The sequence below is a fragment of the Taeniopygia guttata genome, chromosome 1A (genome assembly GCF_048771995.1).
Source record: "Taeniopygia guttata chromosome 1A, bTaeGut7.mat, whole genome shotgun sequence".
Lineage (NCBI taxonomy): Eukaryota > Metazoa > Chordata > Aves > Passeriformes > Estrildidae > Taeniopygia > Taeniopygia guttata.
In genome coordinates, this window is record NC_133025.1 from 32,806,476 (window position 1) to 32,823,143 (window position 16,668).

The following is a 16,668-nucleotide window of genomic DNA, read 5'->3' on the forward strand; positions in this document are numbered from 1 at the left end:
ATGTACTAGCTTGTAAAATAAAAGTTGAAAATAAATCTGCAATTAGTTTTTGAGCTTCAGACATTTGCTTCTGAAAAAAGGACTGTAACTTCCCAAAAATACATCCCTTCCTTGATGCAATGTAGAAGGATCCAACTTTGTACCTCCTCCTCAGAATTTCTGGGGAAATGCATTTTGCTGCCAATGTAACATGCTTTAACAGGTCTCCTGCTGGTCAGACCTTGTGTCCTGCTGTGACAGCCATGACCATGCGTGCAACTGATTGTTAGTGGGTGATATAAATCTGATTGGAACATGCCTGTTAATTGGTTTGAGAGCTCAATATAGACAATGCTGTCTTGTAGCAGATTGTGCAGATAGCCCTAGTCATAGGGTTAATTCTGCTTGACAGCACATCAGCAGCATCTTGAGTAATTACCCAACTTAAGTTTTCCCACAGTTGAATTGAGACCTTCAAAGGCTTCTACATTTACAAGTGTTATTAACCGATATCTGAAACATGATGTTCCCACAAGGGCTAATTTTTTCTTCCTTTTATTAAATATACAGGTTATAGGGTTCATTTGCTAAGTGCTAAGCCCTTAGAAGAAAACACTACTTGTTAGAGAGAGAAAAATCTGCAGTGCACGACCAAAGCTAATGGTGCATAATGCACACATCATTGTCTTTTTTGCAAAGACTTTAAAACAAGTTAAAATTTAGGTCTGGCTCCCTTCTTCTCTCCCACCCCCCACTTTCCACTTTTAAGAAAATCAAACCACTTACTCCTATGTGGAGAATGAGTAAATTGAAGACACACACAAACAAAAACCTCCTAGGATGTTGCAGAATTAAGTACAGATCATTGGATACAATACATATGACATTAATGAAATAGTATCTGCTTCAAAAATAGATTGGAAACATTCATGGATGAATTAAATTCTCCTAATGACTTTTTAAAAATTAAAATGAATGAAAACTATTTAATTCATACCAACAACTTTATGCTACAATTCACAGTATATCCTTTAATCCTAGTTCAAATTTATATTTTATTTTCTTCATTTAGTGATTTGTCTTTTAAAATATCTTTTTTGTAATAACAGCACAGAAAACAGTAATATATTAAATATAATCATTATTATTTGCATTCAGAGGCCTTTGAATGCATTAAATGTTAATATACAGAGTTAGACAGTCTGGTTAAAGATGGTATTTGCTGGAGGGATCAGTCTGACAAATGGTTTTTATGGCATAAAGCAGTTCTTGTAACTTATGATCTTTTTATTTTCTTTTTCAGGTCAGAAACAAAGTTTGACTCCAATTCAGGTATGTTTACATTTACAGTGTTTTACTGAATGTACACTATTCAGGTTAATCTCAAAAGAGTAGTTTATCAGTTCAAGTTCAGCTTAGTTTTAAACAAACTGGGGTAGGTCAGCCTTAAAAAGGATCCTCATTTCTCACCCTCTGAACACAGCATTGTTACTGTGAAACATTTTCTTTCATTCTTTTCATTAGTTCCGGTCTCTTTACATTTTCTCAAAAGATGATAGAGAAGATGTATTTTGCAACAGGCTTTAATTGGTCCAGAAAAATTATAATACAAATAAATGAAAATACAGACTAAAGCAAATGGAGGACGGTAGTTTTAAAATGATCACTGCAATAGAGCAGAATGTTTTTCTTCATGGTGGACAAAAACATTTCATGGGAATTTGAAGTCAGTGCAGCCTCTCTGTCAGGAAACATGATTTGTCATCAAATTTTCGTGACAGATGTAGGTACACAATGCATGCCAGACCAGTCTGTAGAGCTCATTTGAGGAGGATTACCAAAAAGCAATCTCTCCCAAGATGTCTTTTGAAAGAACTGTAATGTGTTGGAGGGACTGGGAGGGAAGTGAAGGTTAGTCTAACAGGTTAATGCGTATCTAACAAGACAAAAAACATAGGACAACGAACAGGGGAGCAATTGGAGGCAAAACCAGATCTCCTAATACCAGACTATTACTTACTCAGTTCACTATTCCTAGGTGTTTCCTAAAGTGAAACAATAATAAATTAGGAATAGGTTATTGCCCTGAAGCTAGGTGAAATGTCCATTGCCTGAAAAGGTAATTCAAAATACATTTTTGTTAAGATGAAAAAGTCTGTTTTAAACAGGAAACCTTATATTTTTATGGTAATTTTGGTTTTAGGCCAATGTTATCTTCTATATGGTTTACTTAATGCAGTGATTATAATTGCTTATAATCTTATGAATTTTACAATGGATATTAATCAGGTTGTTTATGGAATAGCACGTTTCCTTTTATCCCAGTTCCTTTATCCCAGTGGGCTTGAAATGTGAGGCATTACATTGCTTTTTCTTTCTACATTAGATTTTATCTTTGGAACTACATGGGAGTGAAATCTACAGCAGGAAGCATTTAAATAGCCAGTGCCTGCATCTTGTATACTTGCATCATCTTGCTCCTATTGTGATTCTAGTCTGTGAGTTTGAGGTTACTTGCTTTAAATATTTCTTGAATAAACTCTATGCTAAGATCGATTTTTGGATCTTGACTCAACAGAAGTATTGCATGAGGGATCCTTCACACATTTTCTGCCATTACCCCCTTTATTTTAGCGCAGTCACCAAAACTAGGATGTGGAGCAGAATGTCGCATGTCTGCTTTTCTGCTGAAGGGAAAATGCTCTCTGCAGAGCTTCAATTTGCTTGGTGGCTTAAGCTACAAGTAGTTTTCTGACTCTCTTTTGAAGCAGTTCTCCTGTCAGGTACACTGTTCTGCCTGCTGCCATCTTGGCAGCGAAGGCAGGGGCATGGCTTTTCCTAGGGTAATGGTAGAAGTTTGGCACTATTACAGCTGTGGTGTGGCCCTGCTCAGTACATGTCACCAGGCCTTTCTGCCCTGGGCTCCTGGTCCCATTTTAATCTTTGCCCCAAACACTGTACTTGGAACAGAGATACTAAAGTTTAACACCTCATTCTCATCAGTGCTGTGTCTCTCAGCACAGGTTTTGGATAACAACCAAGGGTAGATGTTAAAACCAAGCAACACCAAGTCTGAAAGTCCCCTTATCATGGTGAGAGGTACAGCTGCCTTCTCTTTACAGGGAGAGCACTCATTTCTTCCACAAGAAGCTGCTCATGACAGTCAGATGGCACAAGGACTCTTAAGTTTCTTTTGTTCCCAATATGTAAGAGCAGAGGAGAAGTAAAGATACTGGCAACATCTGGTTTTGTTTCCCTACCAAAGAATTTGCTATAATTTTCCAAACCAGACGATAATTCCAGACCTCCTGCTGAGTGAACGCACCCTGTTCACTCAAGGTGTATTGGCACTGGCATCCTTGTTAAAAAAAAACCTTCTTTTGTGTGTGGGGGTGCAGTGCTCCGTGTAGCACCATGTTCTGCATTACACAGACCTTTAAAAATTGTCAATGTAGTGTTGGTTTATAAAGGGCTGCTGGCATCTGAGTCTGTATTTATGCAACCTCAAGTTTCTTGGAGACACCTTAAGGTATTTTCACATGCCTAATTTCATTTTGAATTCCCTAGACTGTCATTCCTAAGTAAAAGTAATGATCCCACAAACTGGAACAAACATGCTTTGTTCTCATTTATCTTATGTTACTCAAAACAGTTCAAGTGTTGAACATGAGAATGAGGTAATTTTATTATAGAATACATATTTTTTTCCCAGGGAGTTGTTCCAGAACTATTGCTTGCTCTAAATTAACTCCAGTGTTCATTCCAGTTAATTTGCAGGTCTAGATATGCCCTTAATAAACATTTATCAATGCTTATTATACTTGTCTTTCCTAGAAATATTTGTGAAGCATTGAAGAATTAAAAGAAGTCTTTCTGAAGCAAGTACAAAGTCAGAAATACAGCATTTAAAGTACCCAGTAGGCTCACTGCAAATGTAACCCTGGAAATGTTGTTCAACACTGAAATATTAGACAAACATTGTCAAAAGAAGATTAATTGGAACTTGACATTAACTTAAAAGAAGGCTGCAAAATTCCTACGGTGATGATCAGGATTTATCATGCAAATAACTATAACATCTGTAGGGGACACACATTCTTCATATCATGACTAACAGCTCCATCTGAGAAACTTCTTTTTCTCTGCTGACTCTTTATAAGTCTACAGCTGGCAGAATTTCTGTCTTAGAGAGACCATGGGGTTAGCTTCATGCTGTTACAAGATCTTATAAATGAAACAATTTTGCTTTCCTGTCATAATATGATGAATTCTACTGGTACTGAAAATAGATTTTTTTTCTAACAAAGTACTTGAAAGCAAAAACGGTTGTAGGAAAAATATTTCTTTTTCCTCACAATTTATTAGAGAACAAAGTAAACCACAAAAAAAACCACAGATGAAATAATTTTGTTCTTATTATCAGTATTTTGTTAGTGTCTAAAATGCTTATTGTGCTTTGTGCTTGGTTAGAAGACTACATAATTTAAGAATATAATTATATTGGAATAATTAATGGAATTAATTTGATGAATGATAAATAGATTTTTTCTTTTTTAAAATTTTGAGCAAAAATAGTCTTCAGGGTGCTGTTCTGTACCAGGATGAAACTGTAGGTCTCAAAACCTGTTGCTGAACACTTTAAATCCCATCTTAGTGGGATTTAAATACCAAAAATAAGCTAAGAAAATGCAAATAACTGCCACAGAATGCCCCCTAGTCACGAGGGAATGGTAATGGTGAATTTCCTACTGCCTACTGGGATGGCTAGAGTTTTCTTGGGGCATCTCCTGCAATATTTACTGCATCCTGCATGTCACTGTGGAGGTGAGATGTGATATTCAAGTTAAAGTGTTCACAGTGAAATCACAGGCAAAAAAATTCCATTTTGTTCTGTTTTAAAAAGAAAGGACAAATTAATGGACAATATGCAAGGACTCCAGTGGAGTCTTATTTGTATATCTGTTACTCAGACCATGGAATGTAGAAAGTCAGAGAGCACAGGGTGCAAGAGGGACAGTCAAGGAAGCACCATGCTGTAGAAACATATCTGTGCACTGAAGAAAAAGAGTGCCCAAGGACACACAGTGCCTTCAGCTGCGTCCATCATCTGCTGTGCCAGCTTCACACTTGTCTTAAAAAAAGAGACATATGTCCAAAACCTGTTCTTCTGTCTCCCTGCTTCTACATATCAAATGAAATATAAAGATAATATATGTGTTTTTATGTCACTGCTTGCACTTTGGAAACATTCCAATTAGTATCAGGAATTAAGATATAATAGCTGCCCATGCACCTAGAGGCTGTCCTGAGGGACAGCTACACATGAGCTTTTGTTGGATTCCTGCTGCCTCAGCAGTCAAATACAAAGGAAGTCAAGGAGCCCCCAACAGTTCTTGGAATTTCTTTTGCCTGCCTTGTCTGAACTCACAGTGTCAGCCAGCGACTCTGAAGGTCATTTCTCCTCTCTGCACATCGCATTTTCCACCAGAATGAGTGTATCCACCAGAATGAGTGTACCCCCATGTCTTCAGCACTGCACAATGCTGCCACCCCTATATCCCCATCAACGTTCCCATCCTTTCCTTTCTCACCTCTTGTGCTTACTGGTATTTTCCTTTAATGTGGCCACTAAAATGTTCTAACTTGCAAGGCTACATGATTCAGCACAGGTGCTAGAGAACAGATGAACAAAATTATAAGGTGATCAGATGTTTTCCTCTCACACATTCCTCTTGGCTACATTTCCAGATGTTCTGCAACGGGCTTTCCAAACTCTCTGTATCAGCCCTGATTTTCCCTAGCCTATCATGAGTCCCACTGTATGAAAATCATCAGTACAACTATTAAGAGTATAAGGATTCCTCTGCCCAAGCAAGAGAGAAATGGATACCAAAAGGCATTTTGAAAGTGAGTAACTTTCACTGAACTTTACCAGCAGGGAAGCATAAAAGAAATGTAACTTGCCTGATACCTTAGGTTGACAAAGCAACAAGGTACTTAGTAAAAACATGCATTGATCTAACTCATCAAAGGTTTAAATACAGATTTAGAAATAAGTTCCTAAATTTTATTGATGTTAGCTTCTCCACCCAGGTTGTGTTAGAGCAGCTCTTAATTTCTTTTTAGGAAGGCTAAGTAGTTTCAGAAACAGGGAAGAGAAGTGATATTTGGTGTTCTTAACAAAATCATATTGGCAAGTTCAACAGTCATCCTGCAATCAGAGCATTTAATCTAAATGTATTAAAAGATCTCTTGCAGAATCTGTAAGAAGTGGCAAAATAAATTGCAATACTGAAGAACAGGGATGCTTCAAAGCTTTTTGGATGAGGTAAATGACCTCTTCAGGTTCTCTTTCAACTAAGAGGAATTATCTCCTTCTCTCTGGCCACCACCAGCTTGGATGCTTGAGAAGGTGCATCAGCTGGCACAGAGAGATGGTGAGAGACAGTTACTGCAAAAACAGGAACAGCAGCTCAGATTATCTTGTTGCTACTTGTCAGTGCTATTTTGTTCTTGGCATTAACAACTCTTTACGCAGGTTTTTGGGGATGCAGTGGCTAGGGAGCATGACCTCTTATATTTGTTCAGCAGCAAGATGAGCGTTTAGTCAGATGCAAACTGAACCATTTGGTGAATGTTTCAGGCCCATGCCCTGATGTGACTTGGAGTATTAGATGGCTGGGACATCTCACTGGTACATCCCAGGGAACTATGTGCTGATGTGTGATACCTGATTATCACCTGTTTGTGTATCACTTGTAAAGCTTGGCATCATTTAAGTTGTGACAATCTGGAGGTGTTTGGCACTGCTGTGGCCAAACTGAGCTCAAAGGAAATCTAGAGCTGTGTGAAGCCATTGGGACAAGCACCACTCCACCAGCCTCATCAGCCTCCGTAAAAGAGGAGGGGGCGAGACCATGATGTTCAGTGGGTACCCCACTGGAACCCCCATACGCTATGTGTCAAATGGCTCTTTGGACTTCAACAGCTTATCCACAGGATAGGCTGCTGCCACACACCAGGCAGAGGACTATGAGGGTGTTTTTGCCTGTGCTTCTTGATGAATTTATCAGGACTGGATCCTTATGGTCAAGGTGTTCATTCTTGTTCTCATTATTTTCTCACTACCACAAAGTGCATTTTCCTTTTCAGATTTAGGCAATGTTTCATTAAGCACAGTATCTTTTGTGGCTGCATGCATGTTGTCCAAAATAGCGCATCTTCTGATCTTTTGATTAGCGCATCTTGCTAATCTTTTGATTAGCACAGTTTATGGGGCTATGAATTTGAATGAGATGCAAGATATTTTTATTTCTTCCCTCTGAATTTCTTAGAGGGGAAAAAAAACTTAACATCTTGTTTGTACAGGATGATGTGAATCATATCATACAGTATTACTTGAAACTAGAATAAATCTGCTATTTGAAAAAAAAAGACTGTACAAACTAGCTACATGATAATTATTAATGACAGAAGATTCAATAAAGATTAAAATATTTAATGTTTTTCTTTCATTGATGTAGTGCTGCAAATTTATGACCGTTAAGAAACCATATGAAAGATCTGTCAGCTTTTGCCATTTCACATTTTAGTCTCTTATGAAAACTAATTTCAGTGTTTGTAGTACTAAAAGTAAAGGGAAAATACAAGCTGCTTTTAATCAAACTGGAATGTTCAGTGATCACCATCACAAACTTTAGTGTTGATCTGAGTATGAAGCAAAGATTATCTTGTCTTTTGTTGACTTAATTTAGTGGCAACCACAGTCTTTAAGATACAATGGTAGACAAGCTTGTGTCATATCAAAGCAACTGCCACTGTACATGTGAGCAGCCATCTGTTTAGAATTAATTCCTTAGTCAAAACACCAATGAGGTATAATGCTGCCAGTCTGACACAATTTGCACTGAGTTTTATGCAAGTTAGGGCATCACAATTAGGTCTAACGCCAGACAGCAGTGAATTTAGTTACAAGGCCTGAAAGCATTTCTGAAAGGAAAGAATTGTAGCCCTATGTGATTGGATCAGGAGGCTTACCAACCTTGCTTTCCACTGGGGATGAATTTCCATTTATTGTTTTGTATATAGTTGTCTTTCCCACTTAATTGTTCTTTACAAAGCAGTCCCAAGCTTTTAATCAGCCATGGTCCAGATGTCTGAACAATTTTAGACTGTATACTCCAATCCAAACACTGTGCCTATTGAGATCACAGAATCAATATTCACAGTGTTTGATTATTGTGAATAAAGTACCTAATTTAGCACTAACCTTTTCATTCTTCATCCAGTTTACATAGTTGTAGCAATGGGAGTGCTTTCATTATCTGCATAATATCCTTTTCAGGTCTGTGTCTGGCTTTCACACAATCCCTGTGTGTCTGTGGAGAAATGTTTGTGTTTCATTTGGAGGGATATTTTATGCTGGCTACTACCATGTCAGGGCAGTGGGATCATCTTAACTAACTGTGGCTTTCTACCTTAACATAGCCCTCTGAGCTTCATCTCAAGTCAGTTGGAAGAGATTAACATCCTCAGATGAGTTCATCCCTTCTGCTGGAAAAGTCTGTTTCAGGGTACACTGAATCACCCTTTTGAGTACCCATCAGTTTTAGAGTTAGGCATGTAACTTTGATGGTTAAAGTCATAGTAGATTATCACTGAAATGTACCAAGAGTTGGGGATGAGTGGATGGATCTCCAAGTCATCTTCTATGGCTGATGCTGTGGAGGCTTAGATTTAGATAAAAATCATAAATTTAAGAGAAGAACTACACAACTGCTCCCAAGTTCTTCTGCTGTGTGTCAGTAAACATCTTGTACATAGAGCTTTTGTGGAGTATATTCATGAGAAAGATAAGTTTAGTTGTGATTAGTTCTGTTTCTCTTTAGATGCATTTTCCCTTTTTAAATCTTACCTTTCCTAAAAAAATCCAAATCTGCTTATGTGTCTCCAGTAATGCTTACCCCAGAGATCTGCTGCATTTTTATAACTTTTTCTTGAATTATGAGTAAGAATTGTCAGATGTGAAAAAGCTGATAAAATATGTTTTGCAAATTGATCATTCACCACTGTTCATCTGTTCACAGGCAGGAAGAGAGATAACTCAAAGAGATATGGCCTAAAGATAATAAGAGTGAATAAAAAATATATAATATTCAATCTAGCTTCAATCAGGGCCCAAATATTAAACTGGTCTTTGGCATATTTCAGAAAACATGTGCATTTTTCGAAAAGCTTAGTAGGAAGATATTTTGCTGATTTTAAGTCACTATTGAAAAACTTAGAAAGTCAAAGTCTTTTATTCTGTTAACTGCTCTAACCAAGCTAAGGAAGGCTGACACAATACATGCAAATATGAAAACAGGTGTACTTTTGAAAAATTAACATTTAAAACCATTCTGGTTTTGCCTCTTACTTTTCAAGGAGGTGGTCATGAGAACAGAATTCCCGTGTTTATATTATCATTTTAAAAGTGTTAACCTTAAGATTTATGGATTTTGAAAGTACTCACATACTCACTTCCATACTATTATCTCCCCTTCAGTCAGTGATTTTTTTCCCTGTCACACACACTAGAAGGGATTTAAATGGAGTTCCAGGAATACTGAATCAAAGAGGAGTGGGATTTGAAATGTCAATGCTCAGCACCAATAGAATATCTGGAAACCACTTAAGATATATTTAGGTTGAAAAGTGTAAAACAAAATGTTCTTGTGAATAAAAAATCCTGCTGCATAAAGTACTGTGTTGAGAGCATTAGGGTTCTTGAAAGAACTTTAAAATGCAAGAAAGGAAGATGCAGTGTTTCACTGGAATGAAAGCACTCCCTGCTTTCAAGTATAGTAAGAAAAACCTGAATGAAAGACTACTGTCAGAACTGTACTTTAGGTAATGATAGTATTAAGACTGTGGCAAACTGAATTTATGTTGGTTAGTTCTGCTTTAACATTTGGATGAGACTTCAAATTTACTAACATTTAGTACTTACTTCAAATTTAATAACACAAAGGTACTCTGTTAACTGCTGAAAGAATAAGGCAGAGTGTTCACTGAATTAATGGAGATTAATACATGTAGGGCATGCAGTGTCATCTTCACTGCAATGTAAAGAATAAGATTATCTAAGTTATGCAGACATTCTACCTTTCATTCAGGCTGTATTTACAGAAATGTATCATCCATATCTCATTAGTTCCATTATATGGTTTATTTGTGCAGGTCTGTTTTAGAACTAATGAATGATGGGGAATTAAGAGTTATAGCAGTGATAGCAGGTATTTAAAAAACATTCAAAGCAAGAGTGAAGAATGTCACCCTCTCAGGAAGCAAGCCTTTCTTACTGAAGCTTATGCAAATATTTAAATGATCTGATAAAGATCAGTGAAGAAAAAAATAAGAAAAATAGTTGCATGGAATGAGCATAGGAAAGTAGATTGTTAAACCCAGGAGAGTAGAAAGATACGCTAGTACAAAGCTGCATATTAAATTATTGCTTGTCCTGCTCACCCAGTTCACATATTCAGATAGATGCAAAGTCCTTGCTATATGTTCTTACTGTAGAAAGAGGTAAAATGTTCAAACAGAGGATGCTAAGGTTAGTCCCAGAGGGTGGAGTAGCCAGAGCTAGAACTGTGAGATTTTTTTATTTGGGGACTAAACTTGTATATGCAAACACGCTTGGGGATTTGTGTATCCAGGCAAGTTTGTTTTAAGCTAGCGATCTGAAGGAAAAGATTTTGGTTTTTTCCTATGTATTGAACTGCGGCAGGGTATGTACCACTATGTTTTTTTTAACATACATTGATATTGGAAAGGAACCATTTCAATCAAAAACTTGCATTATATGCTTGCAAAATGAAGACTGGAAAACAGTTGAGCTATTTTATTTTTATACAAATTCCCTAACTTTTCCAGTTTTTACAAAAATTCATAAAAAATTTAAGCATTTATTTTTACAGAATTTAAGAATTTTTCAGAAAGTTTTTGGGACATCTAGAGACTCTGGTTTAAGGCACTATTATTGTTGTAGAAAGAAACTAAAACCAACGAAAACCCAAACCTACCATCAACTCAGGCCCCACTTATCTGGATGCTTAATAACTGGCACCCACAGGTTGGCTTCCTAGATTGCACAATCATCCAGCTGTGACAGCCTTTCTTTTCTGTTCTGCCCTGGTACAATGCAATTGAACCCCTCTGTGACCCCTGGGAATGTCAACAATAGAAATGATCAGTCATTGCACAAACAGCTCTCCAAAGGGTGATCACTTTGTTTCAGGCCTTTCAAGAAAACAACTCATAGTTTTGCAAGTATTTTAGACTTAGCATTTCTTAGGGTGTAGATTAAAAAATTTGTTAAGAGTAGCAGTGTGAAACAAATATTACACCTAGTGATAGTAGTGCTGAACACTGAAAAATAAAGGTTGAGCATAGGAAATTTTGCTACTGAGGCTTCTTTCTCTTCACTCCACCCCCCTCCCTCAAAAATACACCAATGGGATGGTGCCTTGTGCAAATGAAGCACCATCTTGTTTCATGCCAGAAAATTTTGATGAGGGTGAAGGTGAGTCTCTGAAGCTGATGTCAGATACGGCCTGTACAGCTCATTGAGCTGCCTGCAGGGGAGGGAAGTACATTTATAAGGTCGGTTTCAGAACATGGGTCAGAGGTCCTCAGGTCCTCTAGCTGTTGCTCTAAAGCCAGAAGCTGCAAGGCTTGTTTGGGTTTTCAGTGAGCTGCTCTATGGGCTGTTGCTTTTGGCATGGGAACCAAGTTATTTGTCAGCCACTGACAGTGCTATTGGGTCCGTTCTCTTCCTGCAGTGGTTTCAACAGTATTTTACTTCTTTAGTTTCTCTACAGGAAAGAATCCTATTGAGAACACCTGAAGTGATACAATTACAGCATGAGCATTTAAAACCATGGGTATGCCGCAGTTTCCTGGGGAGCTGGGAAGAAGTTATAGTGCACATAAAAAAAATTTTGGTGTGACTGCAAACCAATCAGGCTACTAGACACCCTTTACACTTCAGTGGAGGTTTGGGCTTAGAACAATCCCTTCTAGGCAACTGAAAACAGATTTTTTTTCTAAGGCTAAGAGTGCCCTACAGCCAGAATGCATGTTTTTTTGGTTGCAATCTCATGAAGGTGTGAAAGGTACAGAGGGAAGAGCCAGCAATCTCTGTCATTCCAGTCCTTCCCTGTCCCTGCAACTTCCATTGTTGCAATGTGGCTAAATCCCCTTTGACCTCTCAGTAGTTACATAAATAGAGAGTGTACTTGTGGGGAGTTATGAAGTATTTTTTAAAAGTCTGAGTTTGTTGAATAGGATTTGATCAGTACTGGAGTAGCTTGGTGTCAAAGATTAGACTTTGTTATACCTAAGAAAGCGTTGGGAACTGACATACTGTAACTTTTCAGTTTTTCTTACCTGTTTTTTAAGAGCTCACACCATGTTTGGGGAATGAAAAGTACAGTGTATTTCAGTCCCTTTCCAGAGAAGTGCATCCTCTGCTACCTGCTCACTTTGAAAAGATACAGCCCAGGTAATTTAAGTTCTAAATTCACATACTTTGCCTTTTGTAATGCTGAGACAGAGATCTTTGGAACTGAAGGATTACAGGCTTATTTGAATTATAAAGGCCCTGACCTCAAGCAGCCTTCTAGTCAAATCTGTTGCTTGTGTGGTCAGCTTATAATCATGTTTCTGTGATACTAGTGCATAGATGTAGTGTCAAAGCTGAGTTCAGAGGTTTAGTTTATTCTAACAGTAGAATTTTTATCAGTCAGGGACATCACAGTAAGTCATCCTTGCAGTCCTTGCCCTGTTTTCTCACCTTCCACCTCCTGTTGCCTCCAATGGTTGTTTAACCTCTTACTTAACGGATAGAGCTTGTTAGCCCAGAAAAAAAGTTGAATAGTTTTCTTCTGGATTAGTGAATTAAACTTCTCCCCCACAAATGAATAAGCATCTGAGCAGGTGAACACTGAGGTAGCATCAGGAGTAAGTCAACTGAGGGCAGGGGAAAGAGAAAGAAGCTGATATGACACCCTATGACACCTAAGTCTGTCCTGTAAAGCTTCTCCACTTTGGATACAGAATATTTGAAGTTTAGAACAGAACCTCCCATGCATCTCCATGGGCCCTCCTGAGTAGCAGGTTACTGACTGTCCTTTGTTGAGAGTGTCTTTGGTGAAAGACATCCCCATAAAAAAGCTTGCTGCCAGAAAGTAAGCTGTTCCTTTTGTTTAAAAATCAGCGTTTTAAAATGGAAGATTTCCTACTGAGCCCTTGTCAAGATTTTGTATTTTGCCTTCTCTGGTGAGAGTGTTTGTAGAACTTTCCTTTAAGAAGGAACCACAAGCTCATCTCTCAAACCCGAACAAAGTCTCTATACAGCTCCTTCCAAGGGCAAATCAAGGCTACAGATCCTTGATGTCTCATTCCCAAGCACACACTGCCTGAGAGGAAGCTCGAACACCCAGTCTGCTGCCTTTTTGAGTGAAAAATGAAAGAAAGAACTAGTGTAAGAAAAATCTAATGAATAGAAGAAACAAAGTGGAAGGGCTGACAATGAGAAATGGTAAGCATAGGGTATAAAAAGCATGAAATCAAATTAAAATCTCTACCTCCAGCCACTTTTTCAACTTAAGTATTTTTGCTTGGTGTGGATGATGTTTCTGCTGCCTAACTGCTGTTTTGTTAAGAATTCTTCCACTCAAGCTTGCCCTACATGTATCTCCTCTCTTGCTTCATAGCATAGTTCTCCTGGCAGAAGTTTTGGTAGTACAGAACCAAATAAACAACTGTGTGTATGAAGTGTTAATCGACTTAACTTCGGTACGTTTAGAATACCTTGCAAACTCATTTGGCACCATTTAGGCAAGGTTTCAGGAGTTTACTTTTGGAGTAAATATTAAAGTGAAATGAGCTACAGCGCTCAAGTTTTGAATGTAGAGCATTATTTTACACCTCGTTAGGTCTATTTTTCCTACTAATACAGCCGTGGCAATTGGACAAGCGAAAGACTGATGGGATGAACAAAGGCAGTGTTCCTTTCCCGAGCATGCCAAATTGGTCCTGTAAATGTGACATTAAAAAAAAAAAAAAAAAACAAAACAAAAAAAAACAAACCCAAAAAAAAACAACCAACCCAAACCATGTGGCAGAAGTCAGGCCTGAAAAAACCAAGAAAACCTGCACTAAAGAAGTTTGCACAAGCTCCTGCATCTCTTTACTAATGTTTTCAGAGACTAGAGTGATCATTTTTCTATGTGCAGCTAATTTGCTGTTCTACTTAGCAGGTTTTCTCAAGGAAATACACAAAATAGTATAAATCTGGTCAGATGCTTTTCTGCTTTTGAAAATTTGAAAGGTTGAAAATAACTTGATCTTGATACTTAGCAAGGCCTTTATTAAGCTGTCTTAAGTAACAACTCTTATGCTTGTTTTTGGTCCCACCAAAAGCTTATGCTGCAACACTTATGGTGGAGGAACTGTCCCAAGCATGTCTGAGGTGCCCTGTCAGAATAAATTGCGTGGGGGCAGAAACTTATTCTTCCTCGCAGTTTCACATAGGCTGCTGACCCCATGTCCAGAAGATTTAAGAGTACTTTTTTAGGAGTATCACACAGTGAACAGTTTGAGTAGTATCTCCCATCACTATCACTATCTGCATGGTATCTCTGGCATCAGCCAAGTGTGAGTAAACCAGCACAAGAAACAAGCCATAATATGTGAACTGTTCCACACAAAAACGTGCACAGCTTTCGCAGATGCATCAATGCTGTTGTAGATTTAGTGATACTTTAGTTTGAAGTAATAATGACAATGTTATGGCTTTTCAGTGCCCCTTGGGTTTCTTCCCCTGTAGAATAAGTTTTGCAGTGCTACCACCCCTTCATACCCTGTTTTCTTTGCCTGCAAGACTAAGATGTAGGTGCTGATACAGGATTCTAAAAGGCTTGAGGGTAACAGAATGAATTAAACATTTCTCTTCCAGCTGCTGCTGTTCACAACACTTTTGACAGTTAAAATACATCACACATTCTCTTGTCTATTTAATATAAACAATTTGTATTTTAAGTGGAGTCCAGAATCGACCCCAAATAGGAGGATCCAGACAGGCAATACAGAGAGAAAAGAAAGACGTGTTCTAAATTTATATAAAAGCAGTTTGCAGTCAGTTCAGCCTATGCCTAACACATTGCCTACTGCAGCACATCAGACTGTAGAAGCTGAGAGACCAGTGGCTTGTCTTTTGAGGAAGCAGGTTTCATTTTTCATTTCAAAATTATTTAATCACAACTTTTTATCTGCAATTTTTAGTATGAAATATAAAATGAAAGGGGAAAATAAAAATTAAAATATAGTATTTTTGTTTTCATATAATGAACTCTTTGTGTAATGAAACATTTTAGTCAATCCAAGAGCCATTTTGGAGGAAAGCTTGTTTACAGAGGATTTTCCTTTTTGTCTCTTCTGGAAGAGAAGAGGTTTGAAATCACAGACCTCATTAAATAAAGCAAAAAAATCCAGCTTCTCTGTATGTTTACTTCCTTGAAGCTGAGGCAAACCTGAGATAACAAAAGGGCTTTAATGCAAGCTCAACTTTATTACACAAACAACATTATGAGAATAGTGTCAATCTGTAATTTTATTCCTAAAATTCTAATATGATCATTGCAAAGTGCAAATTGCTAGAATTAATTTCATTTCCTAAATGAGAGGATTTTAAATGAAAATGTTATGAACTGAAAAAGCTCCTCACTCCTGATAAAAGGCATTTTGGATGCAATATTATTCAATTGTAAACTACTTATTTTTTGAGTCTAGACAATGTATAGCTCCATAGCACAGGGGAGGTAACATTCTGTATAATACCACTTCACACAGATGGTCTTAACATTTCATTTACCTAAAGTTTAGAACTTTCTAGGCACGAGGATCTCTCTGGAAACCTCTCTGTCAACTTTTCTATGTCAAAATCTAAGTATGCACCTCAATATTAACCTGGACCAGATGTATAGTTTTGGAACTGAACCTTCTGGTTACTAGCATAGGTAAAATATCTGATAGGAAGCATTTAACTTCACTTCTGCTTCCCAGGGAAAAAGCTAAATGCTCAGTTATGAACTTTACATAAATGATTTTCCCTTCATTCCTTTGCAACGGTCAGTGGCTAATTACATTTGGCCCTGAAGGGTCTACAATAGTGCAAATAATGAATCACAAATAAACAACTTACCACCTTTCCAAAAGGAAGCCAGGTAATTAATTTGTTTTACATTGAGACTTCCTCTAAAATGAAAAAGTCCCCTCAGCTTTTGCAGCCATCAACTCGGTTTGCACCTTAAAAAATAATAGAAGCGGAGCACCGGGAGTAAAAATGAAAACAGCTTCAGGTTATTCAATTTCCTGTTTGTTTAAATTTGTCCTTCCTGACATGCAGATTCACCACACTCCTCTCCTGGTGACTACTTCATTAGATTAGTTTAGGTATTCAGAGGGATTTTTATCTTCTGACTCATAAAATTCTTGAATTGCCCCAAGAATTTCCTGTGTCTGACTGGAATTTTACGTTCTTGTAGTTTGAGCTGGACTCCTTGAAGAAGTTGCTGTCTAAATTGCTCTGCTTTTGATGTCTTCAAACAGCAGATCAGGAGCCAGCTCCGAGCTCGGTTCCTGCTT

The 16,668-nt window shown here is 37.7% G+C and overlaps 1 protein-coding gene across 7 annotated transcripts in view; it reads left to right on the plus strand.

Annotated features, from left to right (window-relative positions):
- MSRB3 (methionine sulfoxide reductase B3) overlaps positions 1–16,668 on the plus strand; it is a 79,027-nt gene that overhangs the window by 44,273 nt on the left and 18,086 nt on the right. For all 7 annotated transcript variants that reach the window (XM_072922803.1, XM_032744958.3, XM_072922809.1 and 4 more), the window contains one exon: positions 1,283–1,311. In XM_072922803.1, coding sequence (XP_072778904.1) covers positions 1,283–1,311 — 29 coding nt within the window. The remainder of the gene's footprint in view (positions 1–1,282; positions 1,312–16,668) is intronic.